At 37.3% G+C, this 22499-nt stretch overlaps 1 protein-coding gene across 1 annotated transcript; it reads left to right on the forward strand.

The window, feature by feature from the left end:
* Positions 1–11612: 11612 nt before the first annotated feature.
* On the forward strand, positions 11613–21054 carry LOC122659632 (probable receptor-like serine/threonine-protein kinase At4g34500). Its single transcript, XM_043854726.1, has 7 exons — positions 11613–12387; positions 16823–16927; positions 17037–17159; positions 18036–18206; positions 18317–18446; positions 18550–18762; positions 20714–21054. The coding sequence occupies exons 1-7, from the start codon at positions 11834–11836 to the stop codon at positions 20813–20815; spliced, it is 1398 nt and encodes a 465-aa protein (XP_043710661.1). The 5' UTR covers positions 11613–11833; the 3' UTR covers positions 20816–21054.
* Positions 21055–22499: the final 1445 nt, after the last annotated feature.

Raw genomic sequence — 22499 nt, forward strand, 5'->3', positions numbered from 1 at the left:
GTTACAAATGAACCACAAATAATATTGACTAGTGGATTCATGGTCTTACCCTCGTCGTAGTTATTTGGACAAATGAACACATCCTCAATGTAGAAACTAAAATATTTTCCCAAGAAATAAAAAATTACTTCACCTAAGGGCTGGGCATTAAAACACAACCGCTTCTATACTAATACTATGAAATATCTAGAAAATTTTCTTATGAGGAATCCTACTATTTATCAAAAAAAAAAAATCAGATAAATGACATGATTTATCTAGCTGACTCTGTGTAACTATTTCAAATATAATAATAACACTATCCATTAAAATAAAGTGAGTCATGCTCTTAAAATAAACTTAGGCCATCTTTAGTATAGTTTTTATTTTTGATTTTTACTTTAAAAAACGTTTTTGGTTGCATTTGGTATCGTTTATGGAGCCTGTTTCTATTTAAAAAAGATTGAAAAAAAACCAAAAATAAAAAATAGATCGAAGCCGTTTATGATTTTTGGCCAAAAATCACTTTTGACCATTTATGCGAAAACTGTTTTGCCTAAAAAAAACGTTTTTGGTTGCCTTTAGTTTTTTGTTTTTTCTCCACCCTTTTTCAGTTTCCATTGTATGTACATGAAAAGAGGAAAGATTTCACATGTTTCTAACTGGGTTCAGTCTGAATTGGAGAAACAGAGGAAAAATTGGAGAGACAGGGAAGGGTGAACTCGAGAGATAAAGAGATGAGTTGCAGGGGTAGGAGAATGAATTGGAGCGACTGGGGTTCAGTCTCAATCTCCAATTCATTCTCCAGTTTTGTTCTTTCTTTGTTTGAGTTGGTGGTAGTGGCGGTAGCAGGGGTAGAATGTGATACAGTTTACTTGTAGCAGGTTTAGCAGAATTCTTATATTTAATTAATTATATTTTCCAAACTACCCTCTAAGTTGTGGTTTGAAGAGGGGTGAGGGATCTTAGCGAATTTACGTCTTTAGACCTCTTAATAAACTGACACGTTATTTTTTAGGGACAACCAAAGTATGGTTACAATCTCTATTTGTAACATGCTTGACGCACCCATAAATAAAACAAGAAAAGAATTGAAAATCCTAGATAACTATGAGCAGAATGATTTCTTTCTTTTTAAATAAATAAGGATTTTACATATTATAAGAATCACTTCATTATAATTTATGGCTCTCTTTGGTATCACTTCTCATTTTGTTTTGTTTTTTTTTTTTTCTTCTATTTAAAAAAATCATTACTGAAAACCATTTTTAATGAAAAATAAAACGTATTTGGTAACTACTAAATATAATTGATTGTAGAATGGAAAATAGATTTGGTACAAATGATTTTTATAACAAATTTTTAAGAAAGAGCCCAAACCCAAAGCCCATATGTAGTTTAAGTGGTGGGTGAAGAAGGCATCTCTTCACCCATCTTCCTCCCCAATCTGAAATCGTCGGTCTTTATACTTCGTTTTCTTCACCTGAATTCTTCTCCATCTTCTTCTTCTTCTTCTTATTTTTCTTTTTCTTTTCTTCTTGAATCGAAACCCCACCGATCCTTACTTTCCCTCTTTGTGGTTTATCGTTGTAGATACTGAGACCTAAAAGAGAAACCATGGAAAAGTAACTGAAAATGGGAAATAAAAAAAAGTCACACTCTTTCCGATCCAGATCCTCTACTGCCGAGCTGCCCGACAGGACCGTGCTGCCTAGACACGGTGAGGCGCTCGGGCAGGGATAAGGCGGTCATTTCACGCCTCACCGTGTCTAAATAGCACGGTCCTGCCGGGCAGCTCGGCAGTAGAGGATCCAAATTGACACTTCTTCCCTTGCAAATCCAATAGGAGAAGTATGAAATACCATTCTCAATTTCCCAACAGACATACCTTCAACTAATCCTGAATCATCGAGGCCTTTTGGATATCATTTGAGATCGAAGAAAATCATTCTTATTTTCCAATAAAACCTACCAGGATCTGTGAGAAGTTTCAGGTCCATGGTGTGTGAAACTCTTCACAACCTTATCCACCATCTGAAGATTATAAAAATTCAATTTTGAACCTTCTCAAAGAATAATTCTAGGCTTTGAGCTTAGTAAATGCTTTTGCTTCTTCATTGACCTTTTTTCTTGATGGTTTCAAAGAAGTCCTCTTATTCGGGATTCCAGTGACAGATGCCAGCTCATCTATAAAGATAATTAAAAGTTGTCTGGGGATTTTATAACAGTGTTGCATAAGTTCATATAAGTGTATGATAACAATTTGGCGTTACCAAAAAAAAAGTATGATAACAATTTGAGATTCAAAAAATTCTTTTACACCAGTTATCTTGATGCAGGAATATCATTGAAAGCATATGATCCTCCAATTAAAATAACTAACCCTAAATTAACAGAAGAGTAAAGAAACAACCAATGGTGACTCGTTCGAGCTCCGAATCAGAATACCGAGCTCTAGCTATTACTGCTGCTGAACTATCCTAGATTAGAAGTCTACTAAAGGATTTGTGTATTTGTGTTGATCCAACTCCAACGATTTGGTGCGATGATATAGGGGCAACAAGTCTTGTTTCAAGCCATATATTCCATGTCCGCACGAAACATATAGAGGTAGACTACCATTTTGTTCATGATCGGATCACTCGCAAAGACATGCAGGTTCGGTATATATCAACACAAGACCAGATAGCAGATCTCTTTACAAAGGGTCTCACAGCGGCTTGGTTCAAGCTGCTAAGGACCAAATTCACTGTGACTGAAGTTCCCATTGGTTTGAAGGGGGTAATAATGGTAGCACCGTTAAAGAGTTGGATAATAACCAATCTCTTAAAACTCCCTAACGTCACTCCACCAGTCCACCATCCCAATCTTGTGTAAACTGTAAACCCTTCTTATCTTTATCTACTGTAACTTAGTCTCCTTATCTGAAGGAACTACTCAGCTATTCTTATGGAGATCAAATCAATGGAAATCACAACTTTAGATCCCAAAATACTCTAGTCTTTTAAAGAGAAAAATTAAAACAATAAAATAAGACGGAATTCACCCAAAATTAAATTGACAAAAAAAGCATTTTTGATTGATTTCACGAATCACTATTAATACAAGGAGGGAGCCAAATATCAAGACCAATAATGATATGATGAAGAGAACCTAAAACTATCTGAATAGAACACATGCAGGAGAGAAAAAAATTTCAAGTATAAGTGCTAATTAACAGTTGGGTTTCTTGAGAGAGAGAGAGAGAGAGAGAGAGATTGTTACATTCTGGCATCAGTTTCTTTGTGTAGAAGGGAAGAGGGCAGGTGAATGAATGGGGAGGAGTAGTTGGGATTGAATAGGAGGTTAAGTTAGATTCCCAATTCTTATTATTAGAGAGGACCCGATAAGGATTAGGCTTTTCCTGGTCATGAAAAACTCTGTTCTGTTCTGACCAAATAAAATATAGTACAAAAGCTATAAGTGAAAATATATGCATCACCTCAGATTTGGAGGACACAATAAGATCTTATAAAAATGAAAACCACGAGACGATAAAACTGTGGTTCTAAGTCTAACCTTACAACCAAACCAATTAATACGTGAAAAGGAACATTCAAAACACAAATGCCATAGGGATTCTTTAGCTTCACTGCACATCACACACTTAGTGCCTATTGAGAAGAGTTTGTTGAGGTAGCATTTGGTTTGGAGACCATTATGACAACATTTTCACATAAATATTTTGAATTTAGGATGAATCTTCAGTTTCCAAATGATATTCTACCATCGAAGGGGCAGGTGTAGGTGCAACTGAAGAGGTGTTAACCCCGTTTTTTGCCAGAAAAGATGCAAATGTTTTAGTTGAAAATTTTCCAAAACGAAAATTTTCCAGTTTTTGGAAAATGGACAAAATTAAACCATGCATCTATGGTGAGGGCTGATGAGAGCTTGACTTTGAGAAAACTAGACACAATCTCCAAAGGGAATAGGGAGTTGATGAGTGCGATGTTCCAGTGTCTTCTCTCATCAAAATTACTACATCAAGAGAGTATTAAGGAGTTACTTCAAAGTGCATTCATTATCATTCATATCATTGAGCACTCACACAAGGAATAAGGTGACATTCCTTATTAGGTAGCAATTTATTTCTTAAATGTGATTATTTATGCTCTTAAGTTTTGGTGGATTTCTAGATTGAGCATTATTGCATTTGCCTTAGCCTAGATTGTACTTAACTGTACTGAGACTATTGCAAGGACCTTCTCATCCTTAAGAGATTAAAGGACCCTCCCATCTTATAAAGATATTAAAGGACCATCTCATCCTCTAAAGAGATTATAGGACCCTCCCATCCTTTAAAGAGAATTATAAAGGACACTCTCATCCTTTAAAGAGACTTTTAAAGGATCCTCTTATCCTTAAAAAGAGTTGTAAAAGTGACATTTTCTCACCTATTGTATTGAAAGAAAAATGCTAGTAGAATTTTCTCAAGCTTTGAGAGGAGTGGATGTAGGCTTAATTGGCTGAACCACTAAAAAATCTTTGTGTCTCCTCTGATTGTTCAATTATTTACTTATTCATTGTGGATTGTTTTAATATAATTCTGCATCATATATTGTAATTCACAAGTATTGAAAAAGAGCCAAAATCCACTAGTTATAACATATTCACCCCCTCTAAGTTATTTCACAAGTAATGTATCAGTCTTACCATATCGAGAGAGAAAGACCTACAAGTTGTTTAGAGAGGATGGGTTTGAAAAATTGAGGTTCCGTCCACTGTCTCATCAAGAGTTTCCAACTTAATCTATTGTGGAGTTTGCTTATTTGTATCAGAGAGGGTTACTATAACAAAGGTGTAAGACAACAGGAGAGAATGAGAGAAATCTAATGTGAATGACACAATGAGAGTCTGAAGATTCGTGGATGGTGTCGGAAGATATTCTGGTCATTCATGCTTGTCCCCAGGTAGATAGCAAATTAGCAACATTGAAAGATTGAAGAAAAAAAAATTCTACTACATGGGTATCAGGAATTCCTGTTACCCTGCTGGCAGCCAAGGGAATGGAATAATTCACTTCCCCTTTGGGTTCATAAATACCCTCTAGGTTTTAGTATTTTCCAAAGTACCCTTTTAGATTTTAATTCCTTGGTTGCCAGTAGGATAGCAGGAACATTCCTGCTAGCAACAAAGTTTCGTTCAACCCTGCCATGACATGTGATCACCTCTCTCTCTCCCTCCAATAAAGTTGTGAATTGTGTGAACTTCGATTCTTATAGCAATGGTTTTATGAACTTACATTCAGAGGAATCGGGACATCTTCAGTACTCGCCAGAGTGAAGACGGAGCTGGGTCTTCCCTATTTTCATCGGTCGATGCCGGGTTCTTTGGTTGTTGATATGTAGGATTTCTTTGTTCAACGATAATTGTAGAGGTGATTCTCCTCGAAGGAGGAGGATATTTGATTCTTTTACTTGAAAGGGTAGAATAGGTACTTCATATCATTACAAGAGCAGCATTATCTTTAAGAAAAAATTAACATGCTAACATCACTACTTAACAGTCTTTTACTAACGATAAGTTATGTGTGTAATTTTTTAATAAATCAGGGAACTATTGATAAGTTCTATACTTCCTCCAGATACCTTAAAATATTGACAGAGGTGGTGCTGATAATTTCCTTAATCATTCCCTGCAACATCTGATCCTTTCATCACTTCCCTCTCTCGTGGACCTGTCGCCTCTCGCAGTTCACCCTCTCTGAGCATTCAACAAAACCACACATTGACTTTCATCTTTAACAATTGAGGTGGATAACAACAGCTTAGCTAAGATCCTGGTGGATGTTTCCAGACCGATGCCCAACTCCACAGCCAATGTATTGGTGGATATTAGGCACCTTATGTTAAGCATACCAAATGTTACTGTTATTTGGATCCCTAGGGAAGCGAATATGATCGCTGATTCCCTCGCAAGGAAGGCCCTATCCTTGACAAGTAGGATAGCCTGGCCTGTTTCCACTCTTGGCTCCTGGAGCTTTGTAATCAGGACATCTTGAGCGCCTCTTGCCCCCTTGCAATAAAATTGTGATTTACCAAAAAAAAAAAACAAAACCACACATTGACACCACCAAGGCGTAAGGGTGGGTTATTCATTATTCATTGGAACGGAGCAGCGGATTGAGGGACCCAAAATCAAATTCTAGACCCGAGTTTGTCTCACTACTGTCGCTGTTTGTTGTTGTTGTTGTAGGTGGGGTTTGGTGGGGACAGAGAAGGTCGTCCGACGACTTGTCTCACACTCTGACCACGTAAATAATTCCAAGAAATTCCTCACGTAATTTTGGGATATTTCAATCATTAATATTGTGGATCCCACATATTTGTTTTTGTGGGGGGTGTTTACCCTTTACTCTTTGTGGCATTTCTCACCTTCCTTTTTTTGACATATTTACTTGATTACCCTCTAAGGTCGATTTTCGAGAAAGGTCGAAAGTCAAGAAACTTAGAAAGAACTTTTTGAAGTTTAAAAAATTGAATAAAACCATGTAAATAACTAAAATGCCCATGTTTCCATGATGGCAATGACTAATAATCATCATGATGTATGGCATGCGCCTGTGGTCATCCAATACATGGAATAAGTGGTTACATTCGAAAAATACGTGGCGTCAGAAGATTACAATTGTAACATGTGGGACCCCCATTCTCACGCGACCTTTGAGGTAGATTATATTTGTTGCGTGCTTCAGTGTTGCTCTGTGACAGTATATCATATCACATTCTACTATCATTTAATCAGGCCCAACCTGGGAAGACAAGTAGACTTGTAAATGGATCGAATTCAGATATTTCCTAATCGAAGACGGATATCTTTAAACGGATTTAAATCTAATTCAGATTTTTGATCATCTGTTTACGTCTGTGTCTTGCGTAACCCGGACTTTCCTCCCCCTAGCGGATATATTTCACTCTCAATCCATATCTTTTAGATCATGACTCTCTTTTTCTCATATTCTAGAACATGTTGAATCTTCAAAAACCCTCAAGATCATTATTTATTTAATTTTTTATTATTTAATATTCAATTTTTTTTTTTTTATGGATTTTTATCAAAGTATTCGGATTTTTTTCCAGATATCTATAAATGAATAAAGATGTCCCTAAATGGATATGAATGCGGATTGAATTTGAATTTTCGATTATCCATTTACATCCCTAAAGGCAAGGGGATAAAAGATTCTCTACGATAGCACTAGGAGGAACTTCGTTGTGTTTGGTATGCATTCTCAAAATAGATTTCCTGTCTATAATATATTATGAAATTTGATTTTTCTTTATTTTTTTTGCTTAAGAATACATTTTAGACTCAAGAATCTATTCCAATAATACATATCAAACACAACGAAACTTTATTTCTTATTGACAATCATTAAATTGTAGAATATTAAACTAGTCTTCCTTGTGACTATGGATAAGTAGGATTGAGCTCCTCTCCATGGAGCCCAATGCCCAAGGAGTGCCAGGGGGCCATCCAACGATTGGGTTGGGGTGTGATGCACACATCTCAACAAATGACTGGCATGCGCCAAGATGTGTGCGGTACAACCCAATCGTCGTATGGCCCCCTGGGCATTCCCTGGGTGCTAGACTCCTTGGAGAGGAGCTGGATCCGGATAAGTAGGAGGCAATGTACCTTGGCTATTTGTTAAATCCTATAGCAAAACCAATGATTTAGTATTTGGACTCGAGGGACCACTGGTGATTCTAATCGGATCTTGAATCAAGTATAGTTGATATTTGCTTAGATCGATTGAGCTTCAACATCACAAGGCCTATTGAAGGTGTCAACTAGTGCAATTGGAAAGGACTTTGGTAGGCTGTAGCCAAGACTTGGGATCGAGTCTAACTATCACATTTTTCTTCTCACACATTACTTGTAAAAAAACATATATAAAAGTTTGGACTGAGTTTTCCTTCAGTCACGATAAATGAGAATTTATTGAGGTTGAATGATGGGCGTGAGAGTTTTCTAAACCCTAGGATGGTGTGGTGAACTTTCACCGCGTGATGAAGGAAATGTTTTTCCTAAAAAGTTATCCATGCCTATAACAACAAAATAATAAGGGAGGAATCGTTGAGTCAGCTCAGATAAATTCTTGACTCATATACAAATGATTTATTAATCTCTATCATTGAGAAGTGGTTTCTTGTTTATTAAGATGAAGTAGGTTAATAGAATCTTAATTGACATTTGCATTGAATGACATACCTCCCCCACCCCTCCCTCATCCCTTTCTTAAATATTTCATAATAAATTAAAAATATTAGGGATGAATGGGCCTATTAGGTGGACCCCATCCTCTTCCCTCACCGACTTGTTAAGCCAAATCATTTTTTTCTATGGTAAACGACTTGTTAAGCCAAATTAAATGTGTATTAAACAACACCAAGTTGATGCCTTGATGTTTGAAAAGTCAAGAAAATAGTAAGATGATTAGAATTTTTTAAATGCATGGGAATATGTCCAATGCGAGATAGTCAAATGCATGAAATGAATACAAATTTTAACATGTCGATGGGGCCGGATATTAGACGATTGTTATACTATAACTAACCAAACACTAATTAATATTTTCTACTGTAACTCATATTTTTGCCTGAAACCAAACACTTTAATAATCATAGATTGAAAACACCATTTTGTTTTCTTCTCAAAACCATAATTTAGAAACCACAACTTTATGGTAGGTACACCCTTCCAAAATCTCTTTGTGGATCTTTTTGCAAAGCATAATTTGTAACCACAACTTATGACTTCTATAATATATATATATATATATATATATATATATTTTATTTATTTATTTTTTCAATACCAGAAAGATCTATTACTAATCTGAAACATACCCTTCAAATAAACAAGGATTGGAATTGGGCCAAATTATCATCTTCGAAATGGAGAAAGATGTCTGATATCATCAATGACCGATTGAACTGTTAAGGCTTGGCCCCCTCAATGAATCTTGTATGTAAGAGATCACCTCTTGATTATCGCTCTCCACTACTACCGTATAAGCACCTTATGAGATCAACTCCAAAAGTCCTTCCCGAATGGCCAATACCTCTCCAACCATAACATCATCAAACTACATTGGATGCAATATAGCAACCTTGGGCCATCCTAAGTGTTGAAGAAGAAACCCTAGGCCACTTCGATGCTTCTGGGATCATAGGATGCATCGCAGTTCAACTTAAAAGTACCAAATGGTGGTGTGGTCCAAACTACACCTGATAGTGTAGTTGTAGCATGGATCCTCTGAATAAAAGGAACTGTAGTCTCCAAGAACTCATCATTACAAGACCTCTGTGCCGCCTGTATGACCTCTTTGGGCATTCAACTGCTTGAAGAACGTATTGCCTCGCATGAAGAAGACTGACCAACTTTGTATCCATTGATATACCTTGAAGTCAAGATCAAGTGGCACAATAGGTGATAGATTGCAACCAAACCATACTGCTCGTGCGAATGTACAATGTAACAAAATATGGTCAATTGATTACTCCTGAGCTCCACATCTACGACATTGCGTGCACTTGCACCTCCACTGGAATAGTGTTTGATGTAAAGCTGAAGTTGATGCTAATCCCTCTGCACAAGCCCTCCAAAATAAACTTCTGATTTTTGGTAAAATGCTTAAGTCATGAATTGGAGTGACAATTTTAACGTCTCTATACCTTGCATAGTTACAAATTGATTGTATGACTAGCTTAAAATCTTATTAAACACGAAATTTAAAATTTTCAAATAATTTTTTTAGTCCTATCAATATTCTTATTCAAATCTAAGTGACTTGATTGTACACTAAAGTAAAGTTAATCATTACAATTAGTACAAATTTTGAGTTACATACACAATTATTTTTGGCCATGATATTTTTGTTTTTATTTCATTTTACTTCCTTACTTACCCTTTTCTTCCAACTAAATGGAGGTGCAAACAAATTTTCAGTTTGTAACAAGTCAAAATAAAATCATAATTCTCACCTAGAAAAATGATCAAGTGACCAATCTTGAAAATGCATTTTGGATTTCCCTATTTATGTCAATATATATGTGTCTTGCTTGTTACTACGATCACATCTTAATTTAACTCATTGTGATATCCCACCTTATAGCTTTTATATCATTAAGATAAATAATACCATGATTAGGTAGACATTAATTCACTTCCATTGAATGGTAATATATGACAACAGACCAGTCACCAACATATTTTTCAGAGTTAGATTAACAATTCGCTTACTAAAAATAAAAAGATTAGCAATCCAATGAATGAAATTTCCTATTATTTTTGGAGGTAGTTTCCTTTCACCCAAAATGAATGAAGAATTCCTTGCCAAGAAGTGGGTTTTGGGAACACTTGGGAGGGCAGAAATAACTTCGTACAATAGATGGGGTAGAGTAATAATAACCCTAAATATTTGTAATTTTCCTACACCATCACCTACAATGTAGAAAAACTCTCTTTATTTTTATATGTTTTTTTTCATAGTTCTTTCTAATTACTTTAATACTAAAATGGGATGTTCATAATTTGTTTATAGGAGAGGGTTCTTTGAGCAACTGGCATAGAGAACCCACCTATAAAGTGCGGTAAAATGGCATCATAAATTAGAGGGTAGTGAGAACATTTCATATGAGAAAGCGAGAGAGACACAGATATACTAGTGTACCCTACTTTAATGGCTCAGAGAACTTTTTCCCTTGATTTATAAATCCTTACTATTTCAATAAAAAACAAACCCACTACACATTTTTTTGGACAGAGTTAAAGGAAAATTCCTTCATCGAACGCCTCAGATGGCATGGAAAGAATTGGGAAATGGTAGAAGAAGGTATTATCAAGTTCATATGATAAGAGGAATAATTATACTCTTATTTTGGATGTTTTCTTCCCCTTTGGGAGAAGGGAGGGGAAATTTTCTTTTATTTAGTTGAGTTAATTTTATTTTTTTTTAAAAACCTTCAAAAATGATCAATTTTCTTTCAAGGGGAAGAATTCTTTGTGAGAGAGTGTGGTCCTACGCACTGGATAATAGGAGCATGTGAGAAAGTGTTAACAGGGCAAGTATTTCCACTTTTCATGGGGGTAAGGCGATCATTCCATTCTCTTGGGTGTGGGCACAGCGTGGATGCTCTCCTACAAGAATTTTTTTCCTCTCCGGTTCCCTTGCCTGGTACAATGGTCCAGTTCCTCTTATGGAGAGGTGGAAATGCCGACTTAACTTCACCAAGGCAGTCTATTTGGACAGGAGATTAGGTCGTCATTTTTGCCCCTAAAGAGGAACTGAACCACTATACTAGACAGGGGAATTTGAGAGGATAATGATCCCTCCTACAGACACCGTTTTCTATAATGTCCATGGAAAACTCCAAAAATAACGTATTAACATTGCCCAGCTCCACGGCCGAAGCTTCAAAATCAAAGCTCGAGACTGGTGGAGGTCTCATTATATTGATCTACGTGTCATGGCACTCCCGTAATATACGCCGAAATCACGACCCTTAAATGACACGTCATCTCCTTTTTTTTTCAGTTTTTTTTTTTTGGTTCTGTTTTCTTTCGGAGCTTTTACTTGTTATGTTTCCGTTGAGAGCGCGCTCTCTCTCTCTCTCTGTAGCGGAGCAGACTTAAGCTTCCGTTGCTTCGCTTTTCCGAAATGCAGAGATTTTTGCTTCTTTTCACTCCACTTCTACACTCAAAAGCGTCTCTTCAACGGATATTTTCTCTCTCATTTCCTCCGAAATGCACACATTTCTAACTTTTCCCTCGCCGGAAAACTGAAGGCGTACCGTCCCCAACGGCATTAATGGCGTCCAGTTCCATATTGCGAAAGCTCACGGCTAGAACGTCACCATTTGGCCTTAGACTCTATGTTTTCATAGCAATATGCGTTGGTTGTTTGATCGCTGTCGTTCTGCTGCTGCTTCTCTACTTTCGTTCGTTTCGAAGTTCCAAAAGGCGCCGAAATCGTGTGAAGCACACCTCAGCCTTGATTCCGATAATCTCTAAGGACATTGCAGAGATAAAAGCTTCAGATCGAACAGGGAATGCGAAGATCGGTGATACAGAGAATAGGGAGAAAGAAGACAAAGTTTTCGTCCATGCGGGTAAGTCAACTGAGACTGGGAATCGGAGCACAGAGACTGATATTTCGGGCGGGAGTCAAGGATCTTCGTCGGCTGTATCTGTCGAGAATCCAAATATTGGATGGGGTCAGTGGTATGCATTGAGAGAGCTAGAGATCGCGACGCGTGGATTTTCTGACGAGAATGTGATCGGGGAAGGAGGTTACGGAATCGTCTACAGAGGTGTTTTCCCGGATAATTCAGTCGTCGCAGTGAAGAACCTTCTCAACAACAAGTGAGTATTAACAAAAAATAAAAAAAATCAAATCTTGACTACTGGAACACATGCTGTTTTGTTTATTTAGTTGTTTAGAATTATACTTTGCTTGCAGTTATATAACATTGATCCAATGGGTTGAAACATTTCTTATTGTCAACACAAAGTTTAAAATTAGAAATCAATTTGTCGCCTGTCGGCATTGCTGTTTGGCTGGGTTCGTTTCTGATGGAATACCCCTGTTCACGTTAGATCTGGCCATGATATCTCACAATCTGACCATTAACTTCAGGCCATCTTCCATCCTACCTTCGACAGTGATTTCAGGCCTATCCATTGGCTAGAAATCTTAAGTCTATAAGTTACTTAAAATGTTCTTTAAGTTTCTTTTTTTTTATTAATTTTTTTTAATCAAGGTTCATTACTCTCAATCCAACCATCCATTGAGGCTGATCTTCAACTGCAGTTTGAGCCCCATCTGAGGTGGCTGTCGGCTGCTACTATAGGCTGCTCTATAGTTGCTATTTTAGGAGTGGTTCTGTAACTTCAGTTCTGTACATCAGTTGTAACTGAGATTTTAAGGGATTCATACTATGATTATTACCTACTATTGATACCAATTTGAAAGTATTCTGACCTAGGGTTCATGGTTTATTCAAAGTTTCTAAATTTGGCAGCAAGCTGCCATACACAGTGAATCTACTGTGGGGTGCCAATTTGGCCCTTGGACTGTGACCAAACCTTGTGGGTTAATACTAGTGTCAACCCCTACTGTTGACCCAACTCACAGGCCTATTATAGCCCATGTTGCAGTTGTTACTTAAGAGTATAACCTGCTGTACCACAATACATTCGATCCTACCATAAAAAGAGCGTCCAGTACACGAAGCTCCGGCTACTGCAGTGTCTGGAAAGGGGCAAATGTAGGCAGCCTTGCCCCATGCTTCACAGGAGAGGCTGTTTCCAAGTTTTGAACCCACAAGCAACAAGTTGGAATAGCACATTTGATCCTACCACGGGGTTGGGAATCCTACTTGCTGCTTAGTGGACCTAGTCCCCTCATATTTGGTAACTACTTAGAGACAAAGCACAAGATCATATTCAAAGATGTCATCTTGAGACAACTAAAGTGCCATGCGGAACATCTTTCGATGATACCAAGACTGTTTAAGAGGCTGAATGGTTTCATACCACTCAGAGATCTCATGAAGTTCCTGATCGACAGAGCGCTGTCGAAGAAAATCCCAATGCCGTAAGTGCCATGGAAGAGGGGTATTCCAGCACCTCAAACCAGGTCCATGACTCTAATGTTCAAGTGATTGAGATGTTGAAGCAGTTGACTGAACGCATGACAAGGAACTGAAGGAAGGATGGTGCAGTGTATTGATTCTGTAACTATATATTATGCACCTCCTAGGACTGATATTTCTACAAAGAAAGTGAAGCCAGAAGTTCCTTACTTTGCTGGACAGATGGACCCATGCCTTAAGGGCTTCATATTATGATTATTAGCTATTGTTGATATCAGTTTGAAATTATTCTGACCTAGGGTTCGAGGGTTATTTATAGTTTCTAAATTTGGCAACAAGCTGCAATACACAGTGAATCTACTATGGATGTCAATTTGGCCCTTGGACTGTGACCAAACCTTGTAGGTTAATACTAGTGTTGATCCCTACTGGTGTATAACTTCAAAAAGTCCTCCAATTTTTTATTGAATTCTACGGAGGCTTGTCTTTGATGCTCTCTTTGGGCACGCATACTCTCTTGGAGTGTATGGAGATTATCTTTCATCGAAGGGAGTAAGTCAGACATATAATCCAAGGACTATTAACTTGCTGGTTCTTTGTATTAACAGTCCGCAATAGAAGAAGAGAGTGGAAATAAAGAAAAGAAGGGAGAGAAAAGTTAGGGAATAAGGAGACAATCGTTGGGGGGGGGGGGAGGAGAGAGATGAAACGAGTAGAGAGAAGATTGTTTGGGAGGGGGGAAGGGGAGAGACAATCTCTTTCAAACGACTGCTTCAATTCATTCCTCAAATCATTCCCTTTAGCCATAGGCTTACATACTTTATAAAGACTCAAGGCTGGACATAAAAATAGAAACATAGATTTATCCAATTTCTCAATGCCAAACTGTATAGGAGGTTTCCTGAACTGACCAACTGAAATAAAATGATTGGACATATCCGTAAATCACTTAACAACAATAAAATAAAAGAAACTAGAAATCCTAATGCTATCCCACTATTAGATTGTAAATAAAGTTCCTAAAACTTGGAAATCTTGAACCGCTAGCAACCAATGGGCCTTACAAGACTGCTATTAACTTAAATACTATCCTACACTACTAGGACCATATTATTTCATTGCCCACATAACAAAATTCAGATCTAAGACCCAATGTGAAAGATCAAGCCATCTCAAAGTGTTGAGATCATGCTCACCTATATTAAAAAGGCTCATCTTGTTCTTGCTAATGCATTCAATGACCACAATATCTGTTAAAAAACCTTATCTATCTAAGCAACACTATCCTGTATCCAGTAGATCCACATTCCCCACTAAGGCATAAATGGATAAGTGATATGCTGGAAACAGGGAGAAATTTTCAATTCTAGGACTTCAATCTTATCAGGAAATGAGTTTGAGATTTTCATTCCAAATTCCCCTCCCAGAATTATTGCTTTTAGATTTTCCATTGGATGGAGCCAGTAACAACACCCCCCTACAATATTCCGGATGAAATCTTCCTTGCCCATTCATTCACCTGCCCTCTCGCCTTCTACACGAAGAAACAGACTGTAACAATCTCTCTCTGTCTCAAGAAGCCCAACTGTTAATTAGCACTTATGCTTGAAAATTTTCTCTCTCCTGCATGTGTTCTGTTCAGAATTCAGATAGTTTCAGGTTCTCTTCATCATTTCATTATTGGTCTTGATGGCTCCCTGCTTGTATTAATAGTGATTCGTGAAATCAATCAAAATGCTTCTTTTTGGTCAATCTATTTTTCGGGTGAATTCCGTATTTATTTTATTGTTTTTATTTTTCTCTTCTGTTAATTTAGGCTTAGTTATTTTAATTGGAGGACCGTATGCTTTCAATGATCCTGCATCAAGCTACATGGTGTAAATTTTTTGAATCTCAAATGGTTATCATACACTTATATGAACTTATGCAACATTGTTACAAAATCCCCAGACAACTAATTACCTTTATAGATTAGCTGGCATCTGTCACTAGAATCCGAATAAGAGAACTTCTTCGAAACCATCAAGAAAAGACATCATGGGGTTCCATTTAACATTTCTGTTGTGATGTCTTATGAATTTTACAACCTTGAACTCATATCGAGTCCACACCTATTGATGGATGACCTAATATAAGCGATTGCATCTTCTGTGCAATATTCCAGTTGCAGATTGATTCTAAAGGATGTATGGCTCCAATTTGAAATTACTGTGATATTTATGATGATGGGTAATCCAGTTGATATGTTTTTTTGATAATCTTAGTAGCATAATTTGTTATCTGCTCATAGTCACTGGAATCATCAGGCTGCTGACAAAATCTCTGAATCAACAACAATGATCATGATGTCCTAATAGTCCAAATCAATTACTTTGATTACTTTCACCACTCTCGAGGCTTGTTTCTCAAAATGGAGTAACAAGTTACATGGTATTTAACACACAACTAGTCCTCAATTTTCATTTGATAGGGCAAAAGTAGGACAAGAGTGAAACTGAGCAGTGGACTCAGCCAAATCGATGTGGTGGCCTCAAGAACTCTTTAATAACTATCTTGAGGATTTCACTCCCTGTAGGTGAGTAAGGAGGCCCCATCACTGGTTCTGAGGCCAGTAGATGATTGTGGTTTCATAGTAGCCTAGTTCACCCAAATGCCAAAGATAGAGAGAGAAATTTCTGTTTCCTTGGGCTGTTGATATGTTGCCAGTTCCTCACTGGAGGGGTGGGTGGGGTGTGCAGTGAGGATGGGTAGGAAAGAGTTAGTAAGAGATCAAATGGAATGGGGAATGCTTGATTTGGAATCTAAGTGGATGAGGAGTAGTTTTGTCAGAAAACTCATGAGAGATGGCACTGTTTAGTTTTGCCCTAAAGATAGGATGTTTGGGGGCCACAGCGGTGGGGTTGGAAAAAGTCTCACCCCCTTATCGATTAGATGAGATTTTGGCCATATTATGTCATACTTAGTTTCATATAGAAGCCTTTAAAAAAATTACCACAGCTTATTTTATTCCAGTCATAAATGTATTCTGTGGACTTGTATTCTAACTTTTCAAGCCCCAAAATGTTGAGCAGTATACTTTTGGAAGAATAATGTATTTTTTAGTTTTATTAAAATAAGTTGTGGAACAGCTGCGATTACTTCATTTCCTCTTTACTTCTCTGTAATTTTCCCAATTCCTTAGTCCATGATGCTATTATTTGTAGGGGTCAAGCAGAGAAGGAATTCAAAGTGGAAGTTGAAGCCATTGGGAAAGTAAGGCATAAAAACTTGGTAGGCCTTGTTGGGTATTGTGTGGAAGGTGCTCAAAGGTATTTTTCCCTGTAGACTTTACACGGCTTTCATTCTTTCTTAATGGAAATTAACAAGGATATGGTATTTCATTTTAATAATGCGCTCGGAATTTGTACTGTCATCCAGGATGCTCGTGTATGAGTATGTAGAAAATGGGAATTTGGAGCAGTGGTTGCATGGTGATGTTGGGTCTGTTAGCCCTCTGACATGGGATATTCGAATGAAGATCGCCATAGGAACAGCAAAAGGGTGTGATGTCATATCTTATGCAATTTCATAGACCTTATTTATCTCATTCTGTGCTTGATTGCCCTTATGTCTAGGATGAATTATTGAATGTGGTTTAAAAATTCGTTAAGTAAGCATATCTTTGTGAATTGAAATATTGTGTGCATTGTGTATCTGCAGATTCCATCAATTGTGTATCTGCATATCTTTTGTGAGCATTGTAATATGGTTTAGAAATACTTAAGTAAGCATATCCTTTCTGTGTCAGCACGCTCTGTTGTTTGTGTTGTGGTGAGCTAGTTGAGATGGCTTAAAGTGCATGTTGTCTGAATATACAAAACTATGTGTTTTGTGCATAACCAATGAAGAAGCAAAGCGTTCCCTATAGACAAGCTTAATCAGAACTTGAAGTTCAAATAGTTTGACAACTAAATTTAAAAATCATCCAGCTACTTGACATGTCAAGGGTTTGGGGCTATTAAAGCAATTATTCAGATTATTTCAATCTTCAAAAGTATTGGGGATGTTGGACCCCGGAAGTAGTGAAAATCATCTCCAAGTCATTTTTTAACTTGTTGCGACTGGTAAGGCCTTTCTTGTGAACGGCATTAAGTTATATGTTGTAGCATATGATTAAATGATTATTCAATTTCCTCTTCATTATCTTTCAAAGAAAAGTAATTATATAAAACTGTATTAGAATCTTAAATTTCATCGTATCCATCCCTGTCAATTTGGGCACCTGCTATCTTAGTCAGCTTTTTGGTTGAAGTGCTCTATTTCTGAATGCCATTTCAATTTTATTCCTTCAATGTTTTTTTGTCCCTGGAAGTTGTCATTCTACTTTTAGAGCCATTTCTGCTCCTGAACTGCCATGTAATTTTTTTTCAATGACAGAATAGCCTATTTGCATGAAGGATTGGAACCCAAAGTCGTGCACCGTGATATTAAATCTAGTAACATTCTACTGGACAAACAATGGAACCCTAAAGTCTCAGACTTTGGACTGGCCAAGCTCTTGGGATCAGATGCAAGCTATGTGACCACACGTGTAATGGGGACCTTTGGGTTTGTTCTTCTTAGTCCTGGGGTCTTTATTATTATTTACACCATCTTCAATGTATGATCGATCTATTTTGTTTCATTTAGTGATGTATTTGTAATTTTATCCGATGCAGATATGTAGCTCCTGAGTATGCTAGCACGGGTATGCTTAGTGAGGGTAGTGATGTGTATAGTTTTGGTGTTCTTCTCATGGAAATTATCACTGGCAGAAGCCCAGTTGAATATGGCAGACCACCTGGAGAGGTGATAAAAGCTTTCTCTGTCTCTCTCTCTCTCTCTCTCTCTCTCTCTGTGTAACCATGGCATCTATGGTCTAAATTGTGTTCTCATTGACTGGTATTTGAAGGTGAACTTGGTTGACTGGTTTAAAGGGATGGTAACAAATAGACGAGGAGAAGAACTGGTGGACCCTCTGATTGAAGTAAAACCATCGCCAAGAGCATTGAAGCGAGTATTGCTGGTTTGTCTCCGTTGTATAGACATGGATGCCAATAAGCGACCAAAGATGGGGCAAATTGTACACATGCTTGAAGCAGATGAATTTCCTTTCCGTGCTGCTGTAAGCTCAAAGCCTAGAATTATTCTTTTATGATTGAATATTGTTTAGTTTTCAAGTTTTGACTGCCCCAAAATCTTGTTCTTGGTCTATGAACTGTTGATGTCAAGTGCTCATTAAGATTGATCAAAAACGCTTGGGATTAAGGTTTTTAACCCCTTCGACTTTTCAGTTTAGAAATACAGTTTAGTGTCAACATAATTATTGTATTTCTAATCTCAAAATGGATTGCTATGTTGAGTGCATATCAGGTTCAAAATTGAATTTTGATAATCTTCAGATGGTGGATAAGGTTGTGAGGAGTTTCACACACCATGGACCTGAAACTTCTCACAGATCTTGGTGGGTCACTGTGTCTTCTGCCTATCAATCCATAGGTCATATTTTATTAACTCTTAGTGTGTGCTAGGTTAACAAGCAATGGGGGAGTTCCCATATTTGCCCATGTTTACTTGTCTGAACAATACATGCCACATTTGAGCTCTCTGGGTGTCATATTACTAGGATAACTACCTTCTTATTTTCAGTAAGTATGTTTTATTGTCTGCTCTCTTTTGTTTTAATCTGTTTACCCCATAGTTCGAAAACTCGCCGAAATTTGAAGTCACCGAGACGAAACAATATGCGAAATATAAGACCGACAGTGTTTCAACTGAAATATCCATTTCACCGAAATGACACAATGCAAGGTATAAAACATACTTACTGAAATTACCCCATTTCGTGAGTTCAAGTCGAAATTTTGACCGGAACTCATTGGTACTACCTGTTTCGACTTGGAGAAGAAAAAAAGTGCTGGAAACTTGGATTTTTTGCCACATCACCCCTCCAAACTACTGGAATACATTGCTGGGGGTTGCCACATCACAATATTGTATTGTTGGGACATGGAAGACTTGTGACTTGGGTGCCTATGTATTGTTCACTGTACTTTGTAGTTTGTAGTTTCTTCTTTAACTAATTATTAAATAATTAATAAATATTATGTTCCTTCATTCATTGTTGCATAATTTACCTGTTTTACTTGCCAATTATGTTTTGTAGTACTAAAAAAAAATGTGTAGAATAGGCAATATCCATTGTTGCATAATTTACTTGTTCTACTTTATGTGACTTTTTTTTTTTAACAATTTGAAGGTTTACATATATTTATTTAGCCTAAAACAAGGTTTCCCTAAAGTTTCGGAGCTTACAATGGACGTTTGCCCACTGAAACATCAAATTGAAATAAGCTGAGAAAAAATGCATCATTTCAACGAGATTTCGCTGAAATTTCAGTTTTCGGTGGTTTTGACCTGACCAAAACACCGAAACGAAATTTAGAACCTTGGTTTACCATGAGAACATAGTTTTACTAGTGCATATATGGTACTTATTTTCCTGCAACTGCAAAATTTCCAGCAATTAGTGATTCTTAACTATACACTGCCAATCACCTAATTTATTAACTATTGACTGTCACTCTGTGAGATAAGTATTTGTGCTTTGTTTGGTTGGGTTTATACAGAAGTTTGTAGCTTAGATGACTTAATTTTCAATGTGACTCATTGAGTTTAGAATTTGGCAAAGTATCAAAACAATAGCTGGCCCAGGACTGATGCTTCAGTGATACTTGGTGATAATGCTGACCCTTCTGGAAGAGTGGTCCTGTAAACAAATTAAAATTCCATTTTTTTTCTCTTCTCTTCACACAGTTCTGATTCATTTTGAGATCAAAGCCACCATGTTATGTTATATCAGAATCAGATTTTTCAGGCTTCAGTAAATTTAAAATTTTAACATGCATTTACTTGAAGCTGCTTAGTGCTTACATTATGACCCTCCCCAGACCCCGCAGTGGCGGGAGCCTCATGCCTTATAGCTTATTTGACAAGTAGGATGTACAATTCTCCCACCATAATTTTTCCTTTGCCTTCTTGGTTGGATTATTGTTTTATGAATTTATGCTCTGCAGGAGCACCGAATAGCCCGAGATGCAATCCCTATCCATCCACGTGCGGGTCCAGCAGCAATGAGGAGTTCCATTCCCACCCAAGCCTACCACAAAGGGAGATGATATGGAGAAGACGAGATGATGAGCTCTGTGGTTGGTAGCACCATACATACAGTCGATGAAATGATTCTTGTAATATGTAAAATCGATATTTATTTAAAAGAAATCAGTGTTTTCTGCTTATAGTCTTCTAGGAATTTCAGTTATTTTCTTTTTTTTATTTTTTATTATAGCCTCTATTCCTCTTATAGTCCTTGTAAATAAAATACATTTCCCTAGAAATAATATGTGAACTTGACCTCTCCCTGGATTTATAGGAAGTGCTCCGAAATCATTTGCTTTGATCCTCAGAGGCCTGTAGGGGCTTCATCTTTTATAACTCTCCTGCTGTTTTATCACCTTCTTTAGGAAGGTCTTGCTCTTTGTCCCCTCCCCAGCTACTCTATTGCCTTCTGCAGGAATGTCTCACTCTCCCTGTCATCGTCGATATCGTCTGCCTTCTCTTCCGTCTTGTGAGAAAGCCAAAATTATTTTTGTAGGTAGCAAGATCGATCAATGCTGTGTATAATAATGGATAAGGCTCAAATTAAAAAATGCTTACAGAATAGAGATCTGAGTCGAACGTTACATAGCTAATAAGGTTGTGCTGCTATTCCTATTGTTTTGTCATGTTGTACCAAATTTCTTTTCTTCTTCTTGTAACATTAGTCTCAAATCAACAATATCATTATAAATCATAAAAACAAACTCACACCCAAAGAGCTTGAGAGATTCAATTCTGAATTATTAATCTCTTTATAGTATCAGAGCCAATAGACCAACATCTTCTGCAATCCATGGCTTCCATCGATTCTTCTTAAACCACCTTTCCATCTACCACTGTCTCCTCAACAAATGTTGTTCAGCTGCTTCCTTCCAATAAAGCTCTGATCGATCTAACTTTCTTTGGAAACCTCAATTTCTTCCCCTCTCAGAGGGCGCGCATGATCTCTGTGGATATGTCAATGGAACTTTCTCATGTCATAATTTCTCTCTTCTTCACTTCTCCGTTGATTCATCTTCCACCTCTGATCTTGTGGCACAAACTAGGTCAATAAACATGCTCTTGCTCAGATCGTTGGCCTCCCTACCTCTCAAGGGGTTTGGACGATAACCGACACTTTAGCGCATTTATGCTTCTCAATCTCAAGCTCATGTCATGCAATTGAAGTACCAGCTCCTTCAACTAAAGAAAAGCACTATATGTCTGCTTGAATATCTTAACAAAATTAAAGGAAAATTGGACAATCTAGCTGCAGCTCTGCTAGTTTTGTTTCGGATATGCCAATGTCACCCTCAGTACTCTTCGTGACTACGAGTCATTTGCTACCTCCATTACCACTCGACTGGATTTCTCTTTCAACTTCACTGGCGCTCTTGTCTACCAAGTAATTTTCAAAGAACAACATTCTTCTCCTCTGGACTTACCATCCCTCGAAGCTAATATCTCCACTTGTTAAGCACGGTTCATCAGCCCTCTCACTTCACTAATATTGGACGTCACTAATTATTCATCGTTTTGAAGCTGTCTACATTCATTAAATTTCGGTAATTGAAATCTTGGATATTTTAAGTTATTCATCCTTCAGCAGATTCACTTGGATATTTCAAGTTATTCATCATTTTGAAGCTTTGTCAACAAATTCATTAAATTTCACAAAAGATTTACCTCTTGCACACCCCCCCCCCGGGTTACTACCGAGCAGAA

Source organism: Telopea speciosissima, chromosome 4 (assembly GCF_018873765.1).
Source record: "Telopea speciosissima isolate NSW1024214 ecotype Mountain lineage chromosome 4, Tspe_v1, whole genome shotgun sequence".
Taxonomy (NCBI): domain Eukaryota; kingdom Viridiplantae; phylum Streptophyta; class Magnoliopsida; order Proteales; family Proteaceae; genus Telopea; species Telopea speciosissima.

What these genes read in the sequence shown, in the direction of transcription:
- LOC122659632 (XM_043854726.1), top strand. Translation starts at nt 11,834, where the DNA reads ATGGCGTCCAGTTCCATATTGCGAAAGCTCACGGCTAGAACGTCACCA. An exon ending in TGTGTGGAAGGTGCTCAAAG is followed by an intron (nt 16,928 to 17,036) that starts GTATTTTTCCCT and finishes ACTGTCATCCAG; the next exon opens with GATGCTCGTGTATGAGTATG. An exon ending in GCCATAGGAACAGCAAAAGG is followed by an intron (nt 17,160 to 18,035) that starts GTGTGATGTCAT and finishes TTTCAATGACAG; the next exon opens with AATAGCCTATTTGCATGAAG.